A 21,958-nucleotide genomic window follows, 5' to 3' on the forward strand; every position below is an offset into this window, starting at 1 on the left:
TGGGGCTGCTGTTGCTTTTACACGGTTGGGGAAGGAAAGGCTGGGTGATCGTGTTCCCAACCCGGAGTTTTACCTTGTAAGGAGGCGGGCTGTTAGTGACCCGGTTCTCTGTGAGGGTTTCTTAGTCATCAAAAATCAAAGTTTAAAAGGTTGGTTTGCCAATTGCAATCACATAAAGAAAATCCATGAATCACATGGTGTTGCAAGCGGGCCCATGATAAGATTTAAAAAGCATGGTAAGATTTTAAAATTTTGAAATTTATATGAAAGATGCACACGTTAAAACATTAAATAAAAATAATGTTAATGTTCCATCAGTACCTTAAGGGCATGTTTGGTGACTTGTTCAGGTTTGGACAAAAATGAACAAAAAGAATGGAACAGAACATTGGTTCTGTTAGTTCTATAACAACTGTTTCAAGTCCAACATTTGTTTGGATCGTACTCAGATGCTATGTTCCAAATGTCCGTTGTGACGACGATATGTGGATAACTTGGATAGTCATGAAACTCAGAATCCTTCACGCCTGTCACCAAAACCTTTCAGGCTTTCCGACAGGGTTCAACGTGTCGCAGAGTAAAAGAGAGCAACATCGACGACGTTGACGGGTTCGACAGAGCCCGGGGGGGGAGTGGGGAATAGAGCGTACAGTACGGTCGAAAACCAGATGCTAATGTCGAAAAATAGAGCCGAAGCGAAGGCCGGAGGGGGATGGACCGTGTGAGAGGAAAACTGCAAAGGGGGGGGGGGGGGTCGCAGGGGAGACACCAACGCAGGTGGTCCGATGAACCGAGGAAGAAATGGAGAGAGGTAGATCGCAGGGGGAGAGTGAGGTGGAGTCAGAGGCAAAGGGGGTTTACAGGGGGTTCCGGCCAGTCGATGGAGCATAGACGCAGGGGAGGTTGGCCGGGTTGGGTGTCTAGTGAGGGGAGTGGGAGGGGGAACGAGGTCTGGCGATGGTCGTCGGAGGGGAACAGGGTCGGAAAGGGGGTTGAGAGAGTGGGTTTGAGAGAGAATGGTCGTCGGAGAGGGAACGAGATCGATCAATGGTCATCGGAGGGGAACAGGGTCAGAAAGGGGGCATGGAGGTTCAGATAGTGGGTTTTGATAGAGAGAGAGGAGCTCCGAGAGAGAGTGTTGAGCGTGCGAGATGGTTCAGCACGTTCATCGAGAAATTTTTGTTCTTTTCGTTCATGTTATTTTTGTAATGGGGTGGAGGGTGGAACGAAAATAACATACTTATAAGAACACGGCGGACGTGCAGACCGTCGTCCGTCGCATCCAACGTTTGTTAAAAATTGTCGTTCTTAGCGTAATTTTCGTTTGAATTACGTTGAGAATGGTGCATCAAATGCACCCTAATAAAATCATGTTATTTTGAAAATGACTAACACTAATATGTTCAGTATATATATATATATATATATATATATATATATATATATATATATATATATATATATATATATATAAGAAATGCCTTCCTTAGGCTTTCTTTTTTGTCAGGTCTCTTAAAAAATCATAGTTTTAAGTATTTTTTATCATGTATAACATAGTAGATGTGATCTATATGTTTTGTTTAGTGAGAACCTACTTTTTGATTGTCAAAATCTGACATGTATATAAGTTTTTCTAATGATTTAGAATCAATGGCTACGAAGGTACCAATTTTTTCTGGCTCATCAAAACATGTATTTTCATAAAAAAAAACATGATTCAAGAGTTTATTCCCACTCAATCAATCAGGCTAAACACATCTAATAGTTCATATCTATCATAAAACACTTAAAACCCATAAAGAAGAATGGGACAGAACAAGAAATGAGGCCTAATATGTTCAGTTCAATTAAACTAATTATATTTAACATCATATGCGGATCACCTCCTCACCACCACAATGATTGTAGACCATGGGATGAGGGGGCGGCCACTATGAGCGGCTGCTTGTTTGTTTGTTTGTTTTTCTAATTAAAGTTAACTTTTATTCAGATCTTGCCTACAAGTGATGAGGTATACGTACAGAGCATCAGAAGAAAATCCCCTGCCTTTTACATGAGCAGTTAATTGTTTTTTAAAAATTAAAGACCATTAAAAAAAAGTAACAATTGAAGGAGCAAAGCGAGCGAACAGTTTCCTTATTTAGGAACCTTTCCCCATGAGGGGTATGTTACTCACACCTAAGCTGATGTCTTGGGATGGGTGTAGTGGGAAAGACTCCTTAATATAACATGGTTCGGACATCGAATGATTGCCCACAAGGTGCCTGAAACTCTCATTTTGATAGCGAAAGTACATCCAGATTGTCAATTGACTACTTTTCATGGTATAAAGTAAGAAAGATTACTATGGCTAAAGAACGGAAAAAGTCGCTCTCGCTCGGAAAAAGCTTCCCACTTAGGAATAGGGGTGGCAAAATCTGACCCGACCCGCCCGCCAACCCGCTTCTTAGGCGGGTTCGGGTTTGGCTTAAACGGGTTCGTGTTCTAAACGGGTCAACCCGCCTAACCCGTTTATTAAACGGGTCAGGTTCGTGTTAGGGGTATGCCAACCCGCCAACCCGTTTAATAATCGAGTTAGGCGGGTGGGTCAACCCATTTACCCGACCCACCAACCCATTTACTTGACCCGACCCGTCCGCCAACACGGCTGACCTGTTTAATAAACGGGTTAGGCGGGTGGGTCAACCCGTTTACCCGACCCACCAACCCATTTACCCGACCCGACCCACCCACCAACCCGCCTGCTAACCTGCCCACCTGCCCGCTAACACGAACCCGACCCGTTTATTAAACATGTTAACCGTGTCGTGTCGGGTTACCCGTTTAATAAATGGGTCGGGTTCGTGTTTGTCACAGCCGACCCGTTTAATAAACGGGTCTGTTGAGGTATGCTGACCCGCCAACCCGACCCGATTGCCACCCCTACCTAGGAATCCAACCCTCGGACACAGAAAGGTGGGGCTTTGATCTGAATATAATACATCACTTTCAGATTTGGATAGTAAACATGTTTTCAAATGGGTCCCCACATATGGTGAAGTTCTTTTTGTAAGAACTATGACGCGCGAAAGGGTGAACATGAGTAGAAGGGGATGTACAGTTACACAGTAAATCACCACCGATAGATTCTTTATTATTTCACAGCTTTTTGCCTTTCATATTTCCAGTATGCTGGAATCTTCAGAAACTCGATAGTTTCATGCATTGTAGATCCGGCCCCGAGGGCCCTATACCTAACGAAGAAGTGCTCCTTCAACTCCAAGACAAACCCTTATTCAAGAGTGTATGTAACTTGTATATTATCATCATCTTTATTTAAGTTGTGTTTATGTTCATGCCTCTTGGAAGACATGCAACCGTTGGGAGTGGCCTCTTGAATTCCTACACTTTTTGGATTTGGACTCAGATTTAGATTGATGTTTGTCATCTGATCTATGTTTAGATCCAGATAGAATTTGATCCATTTGTACTTTCAAATGTGAAATGCATTTCATTTTCCAACTTGATCTACGTTTAGACTACTTATGGATTACTTCAAGGCATCTATTTCAGACTGAGATTTGGATTTATGGATCTGGATCAACCATGATTCTGGACTGTGTATGATCCATTTGCACCCCTACATAGCATGGAAAAGAATGGGCTAGGATTTCATTTTCCAACTTCCAAAGGGTTCCTCGCCTAATTTATAAGGATGGTCCTATATGGCACGTTTGACCACAAAGAAATTTGACCCCTCTTAGTATTTTCTTGGTATTTTTATATTTAAAAATATGCAAAAAATGAACATTTTGTAAAATGTTAAAAATTAAAAACTATAAGAGATGGGATATAATGAGCAAGATTTTGAAAATCTTGCAATAATATTGGGATTTTCATGGTTTGTGAAAATCTCTGAAAAATATTGCAAGACTCACAGGAGAGGCTTCCACTTATAACTAGGGGTGTCAACGGGTCCAGTTTGGTTTAGACCCGGGTGGAACCAGACTTGGACCAGATTTTCGGGTATGGTATCATGTCCGGATCTGGGTCTAATCGGGTCTACTATAAGAGAAACCATATCCAGATCCGATAAGAACTACATGAACCAGACCCGGATCATACCCGGTAAAATAATAATTTTTTATTATTTTTACATTGAAAATTACGGGTCTTAATCGGAACTCGGGTCGGGTCCGAGTCTGGTATAAAAATTCACAAACTATACCCGGGTCCATATATTAATCAGGCCTTCGGATCTGAACCTGGATCTTAATCGGGTCTTCTTATTTGTCACCATACCTGGACCCTATAGGGTTTGGTCCAGGTCCAGTTTGGGTAAACCAGAACTGTTGACACCCCTACTTATAACCATGGATTTGGGCTTCTTTGGATATTATGCATAGGAATGACTTATACAAAAAATAGTTACACGCACAGCGATTTTTTGTGTTTTGTGTGGCCTGAATACTTTATTAAGTACCCAGGCCCGATCACTGAATCTGTTCAGTCATTGTATTTACCTATCAAACAATCAAGTGAACTTTAGGGTATAAGTTCGGCTGCTCCTTTTAAAAAACATGATTAAGAATCACTTTCTAATTTGCTTGAGATTCAGAATCACAATGGGTTTCATGTGATTTTGAATCTCAAGCAAATTAGAAAGAGACTCTCATTTGCAAAGGCAAATGAGATTCACTTTCTCACAGCTTAACTTTTTATGTTCAGCTGCTGATACAAATCAGATAAATCAGATTCACTTTCTCATTCAAATGAGAAAGTAAATCAGAATGATCCAAAAGAACATGCCCTTAGTTCTAATCTCACGCAGTTGAGGGTTCAGATTTTTGTTTAGGCAGGTCTCCGATCCCAAAGCTGTTTTTTTTTTAAATGGCAGGTCTCCTGTCCTAAACTGGTTTCCCCATGTAATAAGAAAAAACAACAACGGTGTCCCCATCCTGATGCCGGTTTCCCGTGTAATTAAAAAAAATCCTAATCTGTGTGATTAATGGTTTTATGCACCCATAAGCATGACCAGAGTAGCCAATTGCCAGACCAATTATTGTCTAGGCTATACTTGAGGTTCCTTTAGTTTGGAGACCTAGTACGTTAGTGCACGATCACATATAAAAAGAGACCTACAAACTGGAGAGAGAGAGAGAGAGAGAGAGAGAGAGAGAGAGACCAAACATATTAAAATTTACATTAACAGGGCAAATATTACACAGCATTTATCAATCTTGCATATCAAACGAATCATCTATCTTCTTTTCCAAGGACATAACGGGGGCAAAATTTAAAGGAGAATACATGCCATTGAAACTGGAAGGAGGTGCTGGTTTAAATTCATACGGACCATCTTTTACTCCCCAAACCTGTTAGCCATGAAACTCTCGACATGTTAGACTATCATTTATCATAGGACTACATAAAGTGGCAAAAAATTTCAATGCGTTGAAGTACCTGTGTGCCTTCATCATCATATCCTCTGTCCCAAGTATGCACTTCACCATTTCTCAGGATAGAGAGTTCCGAGGTGCAGCATGAAGCACCATTCTGTAATCAATGTTCATCAAAACCATGTATCAACAGATCAACATATTAGAAGCAATCCGACTCCGAGATAGTTGGTTTCCTCACCAAACTTCTGAACTAGATTTTAGTTTTTCATAGAAGAAAAGGCCAAAAAGTACAGACGCTTAGCAATACAAGTTCAATAGGAAATATACCCATGAATTAGGAAAACCACCAGGTGGAGTAGAACCTTCATATAAGCAGCGCTTCCCACGTTCACAGTGTGAAAGATAAACAGTTGTCAAGTGCTCTGCAATATCCTACATATAAAAGATTTTGGGCATGTTTGTTTTGGTCACAGGGGAGAAAGTAGATCACAAGGTCAACCTTGTTATCTACTTTCACAAGTTTCAAAGTAAAAAGATGCAAAGACAATCACAGCTGACAATCACACTCACAACTTCAGTTTTTCTCATGTTCCACTAACCTTGAGAAAGTAAGGTGACTGTGATTTACAATCACAGGAACCAAAAATCACAGGGCAGCGCAAACATGCCCAAAATCAATCAGATCATAAAACAGCAATGACTGCTGATTCAAGCGAAATCCATTGGGTAGAGACACCCTGACTCTAACATTAGCATTAACCAGAACACACATAAATGAGCTAATGAACCTAACTAGTGCATGTGCATGCTTGCATCTGTGTTAGAGGTAATATACTGATTTCAATCAACCCAGATATCGCACTGACCCGACTCCTAACACTAATTCATGACCAAGCAAAACAGCACTAAACATGGCAGTGCCATCTCCATATTTCTGGAATGCAATTCTTGGCAGTAAATTTTCTCTCTGGCTAGACCAGTAGGAATTGCACCATAACAATTGAGGGATCCTGAATTCGAACCTAGAAGAGAAAATTCTAGGTGTCTCTAACATTAAACAAATCCATTTAAATCGAGCTCCAATATTGAAATGATTGTATACTCAGTTTTTGCAACAGGAAATTAGGAGAGGTAAAAAAGACTGAACATTTGCAACAATCAAAAGAAGGGAAAAGCACAAAATTATGTCTTATCTGCTAGGCTTACCCCAATAACTTCTTCAGCTTGAGGACGCTGATTCTTTGGTCTATCACAGAAATTTTTGTACTCCTCTACATCCCTAATAACATAGGAACTCAGCTGTCCATGTAAATTGTGTATTTGTAAATTGAAGGAGTTAGTGTCCATAAGCAATGAAGGAAGGTATTCAATCACATCATCTAACTTTAGAAATTACTATGAACATATGCAAACACAGACATGTTGATATTTCATCAGATCTGTCCAAAATCATGTAATAAAAGATTTTTTACTGAAATTAAGTTTGTCGCGGAACAGAAAGCAATATCTTGAAAAGTACCTTTAGGTCCTTTACAAACATAATGATAGAAGATAGAAAAAAGGAGGTTGTACCATAGTAGCTATCACTAAAGAAAACAATTGTTTTTTCAGTATTATGACAACACGAAGGCCTTCATATCATGCATGTAATGCCTATTACCAGCAAAATCCGATTTTACTAACAAACAAACATAATTTCATGCATGCAACGATGATTCATCTAGCACCACCCTCACATGGTTAGTCTTGCAAATGCTTCTGACAAGCATCTATTGCAAGTGGCCAGGAAAACCAACACCTAAAACAAATAGGAACACATTCATACTACTTCCCAACAAACACGGACTTATATCAATTGGAACTAATAACTATAACCAAACACATAATTACAGAAACTCGTATAGGCAGATAAGCTCAACCATTCTCAATCTTGAGACATACAACTAACACCAGAGGTAAAAGCCATCATAGCAATAGTAACAATTAATATCAACAAAATAGAAGTGGACCAATCAGGTAGTTAATATTCATATTGACCTGATACTCTTGCACCTTGATGCAAAATCATCATCTATAGGTACTGCGAGTTCATTATTATCAATTGGTGAAATCATAGAAGAAGCTGAGGGATCAAGAACTTGTTTCAAACAATTTGTCCTTGGAGGAGGGGAAAAGTATGTTCAACAAGAAAATCAAGTATGATACTTGAAATTTCCATTCAATATGGTTAGAGTTAATACAAAGAATAAAAAATTAGGAACCAGTCAATTACAATTGACAAAAGATAGTAGAGCAGGAGGAAGAAGATGATGAAACCATAGATTGCGAAGGGATCATATTCATTTATATATATATATATATATATATATATATATATATGCGTGTGTGTCTTTTCTATAAAATCAAAATCAACAGAGAATACATTATGTGCTATGAATATGTGTATATATATAGTATATACATATATCCTACTGCTCACAAAATGTCATATTCATGGGTAATCCTTTCCTTTTCCCTCCCCCATGGCTACACCCCTCCCATGATCTTCAGACTTGGTAGCTTTTATACGTACATGTATACTAACATTCTTACAAATATAAATATAAGTGATAAATAAATATATCTAGTTATGTATATATATACACATACACATATCTGTGATTTAGGATTTTGTGCTCATTTTAATATATATTAGATAATACACTGTGTAACATGAATGCATCTCTATATCCTACCTTCATAAAACTGACTTCACCCCATCCCACTATTGCCAAGCTGCATGTTTCCAGCATGAAGTGTCCATGTGACAGATTATTACCAAACTGTGAAAACTACTGGCTATTCAGCCCAGAATGGTCCTGGTATGAACTTATTTATCCGCTGCAACACAAAATATTTCCAAAAAACAGATTAGAAGATATGGTTTTTTACTGAAACACAATCATAAGAGGCCAGCATCCTATTAGGACTGGTAAACAAGCTGAACCCACCTTGTTCAAGCTCGGTTTGTTTACCATTTAACTCAGCTTGAGTTCGTAGGTAGACGAGCCAAGCTCAAGTCAGCTGAACCGAGTCACGAGCTGGCTCGTGTAAAAAAGTACATAAAGTTAATGCTGACAATGATGGGATTTGAAACCGAGACCTCTTTGTCACGTGCCATATAAACTAACCATCTGAACAAAAATGCTTTTAATGCCATATGTTGCACTTAAATTATATATTTTATGTTCGTACAAGCTTACACGAGCTCAACCGAGCCGAGCACCCTTTGTTCGTGCTCGACTCGTTCTTTGTTAATGAGCTTCTTGTGGCTCGACTCACCAGCTGCATGAACTGAACACGGACGACTTCATGGCAAGCCGAACCACAAGCTGCTCGGCTTGTTTCCCAGTCCTACTAGTCTACTACCTATCACATAGGCCACCTAGACTATTCCTGAAAAACTTAAAACTTCACTAGTGGGTTCTGTTGTTCTACCATTTCAAATTCAAGCATATTGCAATGCAACAGACATATAAAACTCTTACATGCAAAACACACAAGAATAGGACATTTAATTGATGACTGCAAACCAAATAGATTCAGATGAAGATAGATGAAATAAATGCCATCATTTTCAAGTTGCAAATCACAAGGTCAATCCATGGTAAAAGTCCATCTAAAGTTACGGCCTTCAAATAAAGCCAAACAAGTTTAGAAGTTGATAACCTAGGCGAAGATGCTAACATTCAGAGAAGATGTATTGAGACATCACTTTGTATCAGAAAGAACCAGAACCATCCACGCATCTTCCAAATCAATTTTATGTAAATACTTTATTTACTATGCAGAGTAAATAAAAGGTTGAGAAGAGCACACGATAAAGGCCAGTCAAAATAAAGCCAAATAATTAATATAAGCCAAGAGCAACGTGGTCTCAAGCTTCTGAATTATGAAGATGTAAAACTGAGTGTGGCTCACCTCAACATCACACTTCATCTCTTTCGAACAAGGCTTCACCATATAAAACCTCTGGAAAAGGAAACCTTTTAGGACTTCTTTTGCACAAAGAAACATCAAGAAAAGCAATAGCATAATCTTACAAGTTGAAAATAACCAAGTTACAAATGCAGTGAGCTAATACTACAGGGTCATGTTGGTCATGGACAGGACAAAGAATACATATAGAAAAAAAGATTTCAACTAAATAATCTCCATACTTATAAGTTTTTGGCAGTATATAGTGATATTTTCTTACAGATAATCTTGCTTTAAGTGTGCAAGTTGCTGCATATCATGAATATCTTACATGTCAATGCCACTCACATATTTAGATATCACTTTATAACATAACAGTAACATCTACTGATCAAAATGTTTGCAAGTGAATTTCCTAGTTAAATCACAAAGATGGATTGCAAATAAACATGCTTTGATCAGAACCTGATAATTGTGCATTTATGGAATAAGAGCAAAAGAACTAAAATTATGACATACAGACTTCCATGTCATATTGAAGCACAACTTAGAGAGACTAACCATCCACTGGGTCAACTCAAATGAATCCATGGATCAGGAGTCAGTTTTGACATGGAACTCACTTGATTCATCACTAACTTGTATGGCCATTTAGAATCAGACATGTTCAAGTGCTGCATGCCACCTCAACTCGGGCCAAGTCATTATTATTTTTGCGAGTTCTACTAGCCAGAGTTGACTTTACAGGTCAACCCCATGACTCATGAGGATTCAGTTGAATTAATTTTGGTAAACTGCTTCCAACCATATATCTGCTTTATTAATTGAGCAAATCCAGTAAATGTCCCCAAGAATAATACAATGATTACATTCTGTTGATAGAATAGATATCAACCTTTGTGAGACTATTTTCAAAATAAGTGCTTGTCTACACAAGTCCATCATAAGATTCAAACAGATGGAAGATTCCTTGTCTACTTAACATTAAAAAAGCCGATTTGAACAAAAGCTTCCACAATGTTTTTTGTTATAAACTGAAGACTGGGAATGAAAAATAAATGTTTAAACCTCCACGCATAGACTAGAATGGACAATTGGGACAGAATGTGATTGTACAGTGCTCTTTCATAGCCTACCAATATTCCATCAATTCCAACATGAGTTCTGAAAGCAATTGGAGAGTGAAATTCCAAATTCCAAATGAAACAACAAAAATCCTAACATTCACAACATTGAGGAAAGTGTACAATCTCTAGCAAAACATGACAGCTCAGACAGTCATGTGCTAAAATATAAGTAATGAAAATGAAGAGAAGTTTGTCATGCCTGCCGAAAAGGCTTCTCAGGAGTTCTCCAAAATGCCTGCCACGTCAAAAAAGAAAAGGAAAAAGTAAAACTTGAACAATTACTCAGAATAAGTAAATGTTTATTCCTTAAAATCTCTATTCATCCTTACCTGCTCAAAATACAAAACCTTCGATCCATCCAGCATCACCGCTGCTGGGCATGTCAGCATTCTGCGAGAAATAAGTTGCAAAAATACATTCATCAGATACCTAAACTTAAAAAAAAACGTTCCAAAATAATGCCACATAAAACACCTTATTAGAATTTAGGTACAATTCCACTGATGCTCTAAGTACTTGGCTGCCAGGGCACTCTCCCAATGCTGCCCTACTAAAAAGTGTCTGGCCATCAACGACAAGATACTACCAAGGATAGGCTAAGGAAGCTTGGCCACTCACTACTTGGTAAGTTGGTGTCCTTTGTGCTTGTTTCAAGAGGAATCCTCTAGCCATCTCTTTTTTTCATGCATGTTTGCTCATCCAACATGTGAGATCCATGTAAGGAGAGGGGGGGTTCAAGAGGAACTTCCCCATCCAGAGGTGAAGGTGGGTAGACTCCCCTTCCATATAGTAACACAAATAGAGGAGTAAGACATCTTTTTTATTGCTAAGTGCCCAACCTACTAAGTCAAAAGAAAAAACCTATACTAAAAAAATTAATAAGGAAACACAAGGTGATTAAACTAGAGAGGCAAGTAAATAGTCAAGGATCTCTTACGTTGTTTTGCCTTTTTTGTATAACCGATAAGGAGGGCGAGGATTGCTTGAAGAGGTTTTGCCTTTCTGTCGATTTGTGCCTGACTAAAAAATGAACTAAATAAAAGGTTGAATAAGGTATCTTAATTCTCAAAGCAAGGCCCTTATTGTCCTTTCTTGATTGTAGGACTGTGAAGAAAGATAAGCAAGTCAGCTCAAACAAGCAGCGACTGCTACTATCAATAACAACTCCATTGTTCCAGTCCCTAAAAACTTTAAACAAGGAATTGCTACTCTCCAATGGTATTCTTTAAGGCCATGAACAAGACTCTTGGAGAGGTGGACACGCTTTTGCCTTTTGTCAAATGTATTGTGAATTTGTGATCCATTAAAAGAGACATTACTAATGAGTGAAGAAAAAATACCCTTCACTAGAAGCATAAGCGTGTTTTTTCATTTGTTGAAAGGTGGCCAGCCTACGTGGTAAGAGACACCTATGGCTGGATGGAATCACCTCTCTCTCTCTCTCTTGCACGCCTGCGCATGCTCGTGCACACACACATTCTCAGTCTCGACTTTTCATAGTGGGGCTGTTATGTGAGCTTATCAGGCTCTACTTTCATTTTCAATCAGCCGGCAACTCCATAAGAACAGATCCATTGACTCTTGAGGCTTTTGTAGGAATATGCACCTTTTGTTCTCCTTCCTAAAGAGAATGGGTTTCAAAGATTGTGCATTCTAGCATATTTATATTGTGGTAGGGGCCTTAGAAATTCCAAATCACGTTTTAGCTGAGAGTTTGAAAAAAATATAAAACTAGAGGAAAAAAGACAAAGTTTTGTCTGTCATACTGAAGAAGGTGGTCCCTTCAACCGCTCATGGAATGCCTACCCCTCTCTTAGTAGTTCTCCCCAATAGGAAGAATGATAAAGTCTTCTAGAAGATGAGTGTGAGATAAACTAAATTTGCCAGGCCAGGAAGCATAATGAGGAAGTAATACAAATATCAAAAGCAAGAATAAAGACATTTTAGATTCTACGAGAAATGTGAAGCAGAAAGTGAGATGGAGATTGAAACATGAAGCAGAAAGAGAATGGAGATCATAATCACCATATTTCAGTCAGGGAATTGAGATTTTCATCTGTCAGATTCACAAGTTGGTAATTGTGATGCCCATCGCTTTCAACAATGCTTCAGAAGCGAGGAGTTTTACACTTCTGAAGTATGCTTCCTTGCAAGTGTCCTTCCCACTCCAGTATGGTGCTTCCGACGCCACTAAGATAGACTATAAGAAGAGTTATGTAACTTGACTATGTGAATGAGCACTTTATGTACACGCCTAATAGCATGGGCTGAGCACTAACATCATACTGAAACATACCGACCTACTCTAGTACTTTCCATTCCTCCTTTGAAAATATAATCTGATTGATTACCTTATCAATTGCTGTTAGTTACAGTGTTCTCTCCCACTCAATAGAATCTCACAGAAATCAATTGCCTACATCACCGACCATAGTAGGATTCCTAACATGGAATGAGGGGAAACAATAAGCACTGTCCTTTGACAGCATGGGCAAGACTTCCTTAAGCTCATCGTTTCCAATGATAACTAGAATCCCCTAATCCCACTTGATCAACAAACTAGATAAGCTATACTACTGAAGATTTAGTGCCAAAAAATGCTGACAATCACCTTTGTCCATATCACCCACAACTAGAAAGAACGGATTTCTGACTCCAAACTCGGAATTTCGATAAACCCACAAACAGAAACCGAAAAAACACACACCCCACAATCAAATACCCTCAAAACAAGACGCAAACCAAACTACAAGTCATTCAGATCACCTCTGTTCACAAAACCCACAACCATAAAAAACAAATTGTGACTCTAAACTCAAAAATTCCAGTGCACCTACAGACAGAACCCCAAAAACAAGCACACCCCACAAGCAAATACGCACAAAGCAAGACACAAAGCAAGACACAAACTAAACCACAAACCACTGCAATCACCACTATTCTCACCAAAAAGAAACAAAAACCATCGAAAAAAAAAAACTAAAACCAACGATACCTCAGATTGAAGTAATTCGCGGAATCTCTACAGGCTTGCTCGTAAGAAAACTGCACCCAAGAGACAAAATCAAAACGACTCATCACCCGAAAAAAGAAAATGGACGAGGAGGGATGGGAGGCACGAAACCTTCTCACCGGAGAGGGCGCCGGCAACGACGCGAGCGTGGTCCCAACGGGTGGCGGACTTGGTGAGCTTCCTGAGAAGAAAGGCGCCGCCGAGGAGGGCAAGCGCCTTCAGGACGAGGCCCCTCGCCCGGCTCCGCCCGTTCCCGCTCGACCCCATTCCGCCGGCCGCCTGCGACGGTTGTCAGACTCGAGCGCGAGCCGCGGCGTTCATTTTTCCTGTGCTAGACACAACCAGAGAGAGAGAGAGAGAGGTGGGGACGGTTTTCCTTTATTACTTTGTCCTGTCTTCATTGTCGTGACTCCATTATCCAAACATGAGGTGGGGAATTGGGATTAGGGATGGCAGTGGACCGGGGGAAAGCGGGGCCCCGCCCCGCCTCGCCCCGTTTGGACCGGGGATGAAGGGTATGAAACGGGGATGAAGGTTAAAATCCATCCCCGTCCGGGGGTGGAGGCGGGGATGGACTGGCACGTTCCCCCGCCCCGCCCCGCCCCGCCCCATCCCCGCCCCGGCCCATCCCCGTCCCGGCCCCGCCCCATCCCCGCCCCCAACTCAGATGAACTGTTTACTAACCCTAACTCCCTTCCCTAATTTCCTAACCCTGGAGCCGGGCGACGTTACTGTGCACGAAGGACGCCGGGTTCTCGATAGCGTACCGGACTCCGGCCTGGGCGGCGAGGTGCATCACGTGGGTGAAGGCGACGAGGTCGAAGAGCTTGGCCAGGAGCCGGGCGTCGTTGATGTCGCCGGCGATGACGAAGACGCCGTGGTCGCCGAGGATTCGACGGCGGGCCTTCTTGAGCGAGGGGTCGTAGTAGTCGTTGAAGTTGTCGAGGCCGACGACACCGTCACCGCGCTTCCGGAGGGCGAGCGAGACGTGGGTGCCGACAAAGCCAGCGGCGCCGGTGACGAGCACGCTCATCCCGCGGGGTCGGGGACGGGGGCGGGGTCGGGACGGGGACGGGGCGGGGGCGGGGCGGGGACGGGGACGGGGCGGGGACGGGGACGGGGCGGGGGTGGAGGACATGAAACGGGGATGAAGGCGGGGGTGGAGGATAAAATCCATCCCCGCCGCGGAGGCGGGGCGGGGGTGGAGGATAAAATTTTGAGGCGGGGCGGGGGTGGAAACCTTGTCCCCCGCCCCGCCCCACTGCCATCCCTAATTGGGATTCCCCTCTCGCTGTCGCTATGCAGTAGACACTGGACAGACAGGGACCCAAATGGGTCGGATCTTTGACCCCAGTCCGACTGATACTATGATTTCTTTTCTCATGAGAATGAGAAAACCACCCCCGGGATCATAGACCTAATCGCTCTGGCTACGTCTACCATAATTACAGTCTTTTTTCAAGGTGGGTGGACAACCGGTCCGGCTAAGCCGACCCGACCCACCATGAGCTGGATTTGGGTCAAGGTTTTAGGATATGACCCATTATTTATGGGACCAAAACCTGCTCATTATATACATGGGTTGGGCCTAGGGGTGGCAATTTCTGACACGACCCGCCAACCCGACCCGCCAACCCGCCTCTTAGGCGGGTTCGGGTTGGGCTTAAGCCAACCCGTTTAATAAACGGGTCGACCCGCATAACCCGTTTATTAAACAGGTCGGGTTTGGGTTGGGGGTATGCCAACCCGCCAACCCGGCTGACCCGTTTAATAAAAGGGTTAGGCGGGTGGGTCAACCCGCCAACTCGACCCGCCAACCCGTTTGCCAACCCGCCAACCCGTTTGCCAACCCGTCAACCCGCCAACCCGACCCGCCAACCTGCCTACCTGCCAACCCGATCCGTCAACCCGCCAACCTGACCCGCGAACCTGAAAACCCGTTTACCCGACCCAACCCATTTATTAAATGGGTTGGCGGGTCGTGTCGGGTTACCCGTTTATTAAACGGGTTGGGTTCGTGTTTGCCACAGCCGACCCGTTTAATAAACGGGTCGGGTTCGGGTTGAGGTATGCTGACCCGCCAACCCGACCCGATTGCCACCCCTAGTTGGGCCCGAGTTGGCCTACAGCCTATCGGACCGACTGAAGCTACCTAATTAATTTCTTAATAATATAAAAGATAAAAAAATAGCTGGTTGGATTATTAATATTTATTAAATTAGTTGCATTGATTTTATAGAAAATAGAAAGATAATTGGTTGAATGCATGAACTATTGGCTCATTTAAGAATTAGGGTTGTTGACATTGAAAAATAACCTACAAATGAGTTTGGGCAAGTCTGAACTGACCCGCTAAACATTAGCTCATTGGACCAATGAGTCGATTCATGGGCTATTCTTCAAACCCGAAATCATTAAGAACCGGGCTAAAACTTGGCTCATTAGTCAATGGGGTCTGGCCATCTCCAGGTCGGACCACACTTAAAACCTAATGGGCCGAGCTCTAAATGAGCCAAGGCTCGCGCTTCCATTAGGCCAAACCCCTTGAGGCTGACCTATAGTACGTATTAGGATGTGGGTTGTCTGACCGAAAAAAATGGTTGTGTTTATTCGGATCCAAGTTGGTGTTGCATAAAATTTATGTCACGCAAATACTCCAATTTAGACCTCTTATCGTTTCTCTTTATATACTAGTCATATTAACTATTAAGGATGTCAATAGATAGGATTTTACCTGATATTTGATCGAATCCAACTCCATTTAGTAGGATTTGGTAAGTCAAAACAATATTAGATTATAATCTGATGTGGATATGGTTTTGATTTTTTTTGGATTTGATACATGTCAAAAAACGGATACCGCATGAGCTTTTCACCATCTAAATCTAAATTATAATTCAAATCCGTTTAGCCAATATAAGATTAGTGGAATCTGTTATTGGCCACATCGGATCTGAATCCGAACCGTTTACATCCATAATCATAACGAAAACTTCGTAAAAATTAATTACTATATCACTGTCTCTGCAGTCGCTCGATATTGATGGAAAATGACTATCCCTTGTATAATATACGAAGAATTGGTTGACCATCCTTCCAGATTTTTGGCGCCAACTCTCGTATTCTGAGAAGTCATTCCTCTTTTGAACGTTTTCTCGCCCTTTGCTGCGGTTAAGAATTGATAAAGCAGAGATTTCTCCGCTTTCAAATTTAAATATTCTTGTTTTTAACTATGTTAGGTTTTCTTCTGTTACCTTGGCCTGATCGGTGGAATAAAAATCTTAATTTTGAGTTTTTTTTGTTCCGATTTCTGTACTTTTCCTTCAAAATCTCGTGAACTATTGAGAATGTCGCGGTGTTAGTTCTGTATTCCATCGTTCTCTGTTCTGTTTGCTCTATTCTTTCTCGGATTCCTGGAGTTTGCCTTCTGTACGAGATGGACTTGAAAGAGAGTAACTAGTACTATGTCAGATTGTTGGTTCTGACGACGGTTCTAGCGGCGAAGTTTCTGTCTGCTTTTCTCTTCTCCGGATCTAAGAAGAGGAGGACTCCTCCTACGGTTCAGGCGGTTGAGGACTCCTGAGATTCATGAAAGGACCCGTTGTGATGATCCGGGAAGAGTATAAGAAGCTCGGGGTAGTGTCTTCACCGTGAATCTCTTGAACAAGAATGTCACGTTTCTGATCGGTCTTGAAGTGTCTGCTCACTTTTTTAAGGCGGTAGAGACCTAAGCAAGTTATATGTCCCCCCCGGAAAGGGCATCTCATGCTCGGGGGTCCCAAAAAGCACCAAATACTCGTATCCCCGTGTTTGTCAACATTAATTAGCATTGGATTTTGATGCGATTGCAAAGACTTAAGTACCCTTTCTTCCATTGGTGCAAAAAAAAAATAACGATTATAGAAAAGAAGTGATTGTAAAGACTTAAGTGCCCCGAAGATGATTATTTAAGACTCAGTTTCTGCATTGCAAGATTATCCGAGAAAGAAATCTCTCCTGGAGGAGGCAATGAATATCAACCATCTCACTCTCTCTCTCCCTTCTCTTTTTACTTCTGTGCACATCCAGTAGAAGATCCTACATTGCTCCATCAAACACCGACTGACTTGCACATTGACTATTGTGGAGCCTGATTCAGAGTTTTTACCCTTATAGGAGGAGGGTTTGGGGGCTCCTTCCAGCGTGACCCTCTCACACTCTCTCTCCCTTCTCTTTCTGCTTCTGTGTATATCCAGCAGAAGATCCTACATTGCTCCATCAAGCACCGCCTGACCTACACATTGACTGTTGTGGAGCCTGATTCAAAGTTTTTACCCTTACAGGAGGAGGGTTTGGAGGCTCCTCCCAGAGTGGGTAGCATCATTCAACTTGAAGAGTTGTGGAGCCTGATTCAGAGTTTTTACCCTTACAGAAGGGGGGTCTGAGTGCTCCTCCTAGCGTGGGTAGCATAATTCAACTTGATGAGTTGATTAAGAGTTTTTTCCCTTATAGGAGAAGGGTTTGAGGGCTCCTCCCAGCATGGATAGCATCATTCAACTTGATTCGTTGTGGAGCCTGATTCAGAGTTTTTGCTCTTACAAGAGGGGGGTTTGGGGGTTCCTCCCAGCGTGGGTAGCATCGTTCAACTTGATTAGTTGTGGAGTTTGATTTAGAGTTTTTGCCCTTACAGAAGAGGGGTCCGGGGGCTCCCTCCGGCGCGGGTTCCGCTGCGCGGTGTTGTGGATGTCAAGCGAGAATGATGTTGTGCAACTCAAACAATACATAATAATAAGGGTCTGGTTTTTAGTTAAAATGGGGAATGAAATGACAATAGAAATCATTGAAAATTTACAGGAATAAACTAGACTCAATAACGAAGACACCACTTTTTACGGATTTGGAATATGACCTCCGGTTAGGGAGATATAACCCTAACAAGTTGGTCCTAATTCGAGTAACGATTTACAGCGATTTGCTTACTGAATAACACTACAAATCGCTATAGTGATTTGCAGAAGACACTACAAATCGCTATAGTGAGATCCAACACCACTATAAATCATTGTGGGACTCATTGGAGACCCAAAAATACTATAAATCGCTATAGTGATTTGCGTCTGTCAATACTAAAAATCGTTGTTGAAAAGCCGAATAACACTATAACTCGTTGTGGGGCTCGTTGAAGACCCGAAAACACTATAAATCACCGTAGGAAAGCCCGACAATACTACAAATCGCTGTTGGAAGGCCGAATAATACTATAAATTGTTGTGGGACTCGTTGGAGACCCGAAAATACTATAAATCGCTGTAGGAAGGCCCAACAATACTACAATCGCTGTTGGAAGACCAGCCAACACTATAAATCGCTGTGGGGCTCATTGGAGACCCGACAACACTAAAAGTCACTGTAGGGGAGTCATTAAAAAAATCGTGAGAAAGAAACAGAGAAAGAAAAATAGAAAAATCGTGAGAAGGAGTGTTACGAAAACCTCCAGCAAGAAACAACCGAAAAAAACATGAGCCCCACAATTAAACAAAACGCTTTATTGCTCTTTTTCGATAGTTAAAAGAGGGAAAGAAAATAAAAAAATTATACAAGGCCCCAAAAAAATTTGGTCCCTGACCGCTACAGAGGGCCAAAATATAGGCAATAGCAGCTCCCTGACCAGTGTTTAGAATAAATCTGACATTGAATCAGATTTTACCTAAACTGAAATGCAAGAACAAAAACGCATACACACAGTTTTACGTGGTTCGGCCAAGCGTGCCTATGTCCAGGGTAATCTCCCTCTCTGTTCAATGTTCTTCTTAAGTGCAGCGGTTTATTCATAATGCTCATTTGATTACAAGAGAAAATAGGTTTTTTAAACCTTCTTTATTCAGATGATTTTAACTCTCTAAGATTACATACTTTTAGGACTCCCTTTTGAATAGGTTTCTTTTTCTTAGAGTCTTTTTCATGAGTAAATCCTGCTTGAAGTGAAACCCTTGATTACTCTTGCAGTCTTGATCTATCTTGAAACCGTGTGGGTCCACTGGAGGATTCCCCACATGCCCATCTTGATCATCTTCTTTATCAACTAGTTGTCTGGAATAATGATGTTCTTACGGGATGCATTCGCTGGATTATCTTTCTCAGAGCCAACAAACATTATTCAGAAGTATGATGCCAAACAAAATACTGGCTACTACAACTCAAAATATAATCAAGAACACAAAATAAGCAAATGAGAAGTCAATTCAAGTCTCAATACTGATGGAAAGTTGTAGAACCATACCAGAAGCTGTTTATTCCTACAAGAACTCATCCAATAAACAGCTTATTATCGTCCAAGAAGGTGTATGTTGGGACCTCAAGGTTGTATGGTGCTGGCCTCTTGCGTATCCTGCCAGAAATGTCAGTGTGAGATCCATGGCATGGACAGAACCAATCACCAAAATCTCCCGCATTTTGTAACGGAATGCAATTGGAGTTATAAAACCATTTGCTAATAATAATATCAAGATCACACAAAATTTAACCTGATACCAAGGTACACGATATTGTTAATATGACAATTTAGAGCACATTAATGATCAATATTGCTTAATGTTAGTTATTTTATGTGTCTAACAATTTAGTTACTCATAATTGACAATATCATGCATATATATTACAGGTGTCATCGGGTCGGGTTAGGTTGGGATGCAGGTGGAACCAGACCCAGGCCTGATTTGAGATGATGGTACCAGGTCTGGACTCAGGTCGAATCAGACTCACTATAAGAGAAACCATATCCAGATCTTATAAGGATTCCATGAACCAGACCCGAACCATACCCGGTAAAATAATATTTTTGTCCTTTTTACATTAAAAATTTGTCGATCTTAGTCGAAATTCAGGTCGAGCACAGGTCTGACATGAAATTTCACAAACCATACCCAGCTCCATATATTAATCTGACTCCGACCTAGATTCTAATCGGACCTACTTGTTTATCACCAAACCCTGACCTTATAGGATTGTGCAAAGCATATGCTTGGATGCAAGTGCCACGGAAACACGGGTTTTTGCAGAAACGCTTACGCAAATGCTATACTCAGTTTCATCGCAGAAAAAATGCATGGGGCCCGTGCTTTTTCATGAAAATCCCCAACTTTCTGTGATATGCAAACAGGCTCTTACGTTTGCCTGCCCCAGATGCACTATCTGCAGCATGGATGCCGCGGAGAGTTCATCTGCGGAAAGAAAATCGAAACGCCACCCCCACCTAATGGGAAACATTTCCGCTGAAGGGTTTCGGCATTGATTTTGGGCTCCCTTTCCTCGTGAAAAAGGAACCCAACTCTGCAGAAATCCTTGAGGGGAGTCTTCTTCCGCTGCTCACAAACGGCCCCTTAGGATTGCATGCCTGCCCCCATTTTGTAGCATTTGAAAGTGTGATGGCTGAGATTGCCAAAGCTCTTATTAGCTGCAATTTAATCTGAATCTGCGGCGCCTTGAGTAGGAGGAATTGAGATAAAGTGCAATGTGATGGTACACTTTAAGTCTGGTATTAAGTGTGCTGCACCTACCACACTTAAAGTGTGCAATCACATTGCACCTGATCTTCCCTCGAATAGGAGGGCTATAATTGGTTTCCCTAGTCTCCTCCCAACCTGACCTAAGATCCGATATATAAAAATTTCAAATAAACTTGCACAACATTTTCTTAAAAAAAGAAAAAAGAAAAACTTGAGCAACAAATGAGAATCATGTTGCTGACCATGAGGCTCACCTTATCTGTTAGAAGCAGTCATGAATGCCACCAAGTTGACGGGAGTTATAACCCACGGATTTGGATTTTCGGTTGAAAGGCCGAAGCTGAGTGTGCCCGCTGGCAGGTAGGGCGACCTTGAGGTTTTACACCAATGAACTCCATAAGCTGAGGTGGTTCTTTCCCGGTTATCCAAAAGACAAGGAAACATGTTGCCATTTAAGCTTTGTTTGGGAGATTTGCAATGGGATGGAAACACAGATTCAGTGTGGCCAACCAAAATATCGAGGACTAATGTTGAGAGATGGAGTTGCCAAAAACACCCGCAATGGGGTTGCCAAAAACAACCCATCGTGAAAGGTGTTGAAATGTGTTGTTGGGCCTGACAACATCAGCCCCAACACATTGGTTCAGCAATCCCAAACAAGAAGAGAGTATGAGAGCATGGCAGAAACCATAACACAACCTCTGATTCAACGCTCCCAAACACAACCTTGGAAATTAGCTGAAGGCTCCTGAACACGATCCAGTGTGTTCAGGTAATCTGCCCTCTGAAAGTCTCCAACTGACATTCGAAGAATCATTCAACTCATATTTGAACACAAACATCTACGATGCTATTGGTTAGACCACTTCTAAAAAAAAGAACTATACAATGGTGTGACAAGCTGGACAATAATTCATTCATTTGTTTATCAGAAAATCATGATATAGGTTATTAAAACCAGGGAATTTATATAAAGTGGAAAATTAGAAGTCTAAA

General features: G+C 41.5%; 1 protein-coding gene across 2 annotated transcripts; it reads right to left on the reverse strand.

The window, feature by feature from the left end:
* Positions 1-5,159: 5,159 nt before the first annotated feature.
* Positions 5,160-13,823, reverse strand: LOC149851541 (chromophore lyase CRL, chloroplastic-like). Of its 2 annotated transcripts, XM_090001231.1 has the most exons (9): positions 13,590-13,823; positions 13,461-13,510; positions 10,795-10,855; positions 10,665-10,700; positions 9,342-9,392; positions 6,588-6,680; positions 5,709-5,813; positions 5,443-5,535; positions 5,160-5,354 (listed from the first exon to the last, which is right to left on the reverse strand). In XM_090001231.1, the coding sequence occupies exons 1-9, from the start codon at positions 13,743-13,745 to the stop codon at positions 5,214-5,216; spliced, it is 786 nt and encodes a 261-aa protein (XP_089857357.1). In that variant the 5' UTR covers positions 13,746-13,823; the 3' UTR covers positions 5,160-5,213. The 2 variants fall into 2 exon arrangements, with proteins under 2 accessions (XP_089857357.1, XP_089857364.1); XM_090001238.1 differs by lacking the exon at positions 5,709-5,813.
* Between the last annotated feature and the right edge of the window lie 8,135 nt (positions 13,824-21,958).

This window comes from Nuphar pumila, chromosome 1 (assembly GCF_984573655.1).
Source record: "Nuphar pumila chromosome 1, dmNupPumi1.hap1.1, whole genome shotgun sequence".
NCBI classification, from domain to species: Eukaryota; Viridiplantae; Streptophyta; class Magnoliopsida; order Nymphaeales; family Nymphaeaceae; genus Nuphar; species Nuphar pumila.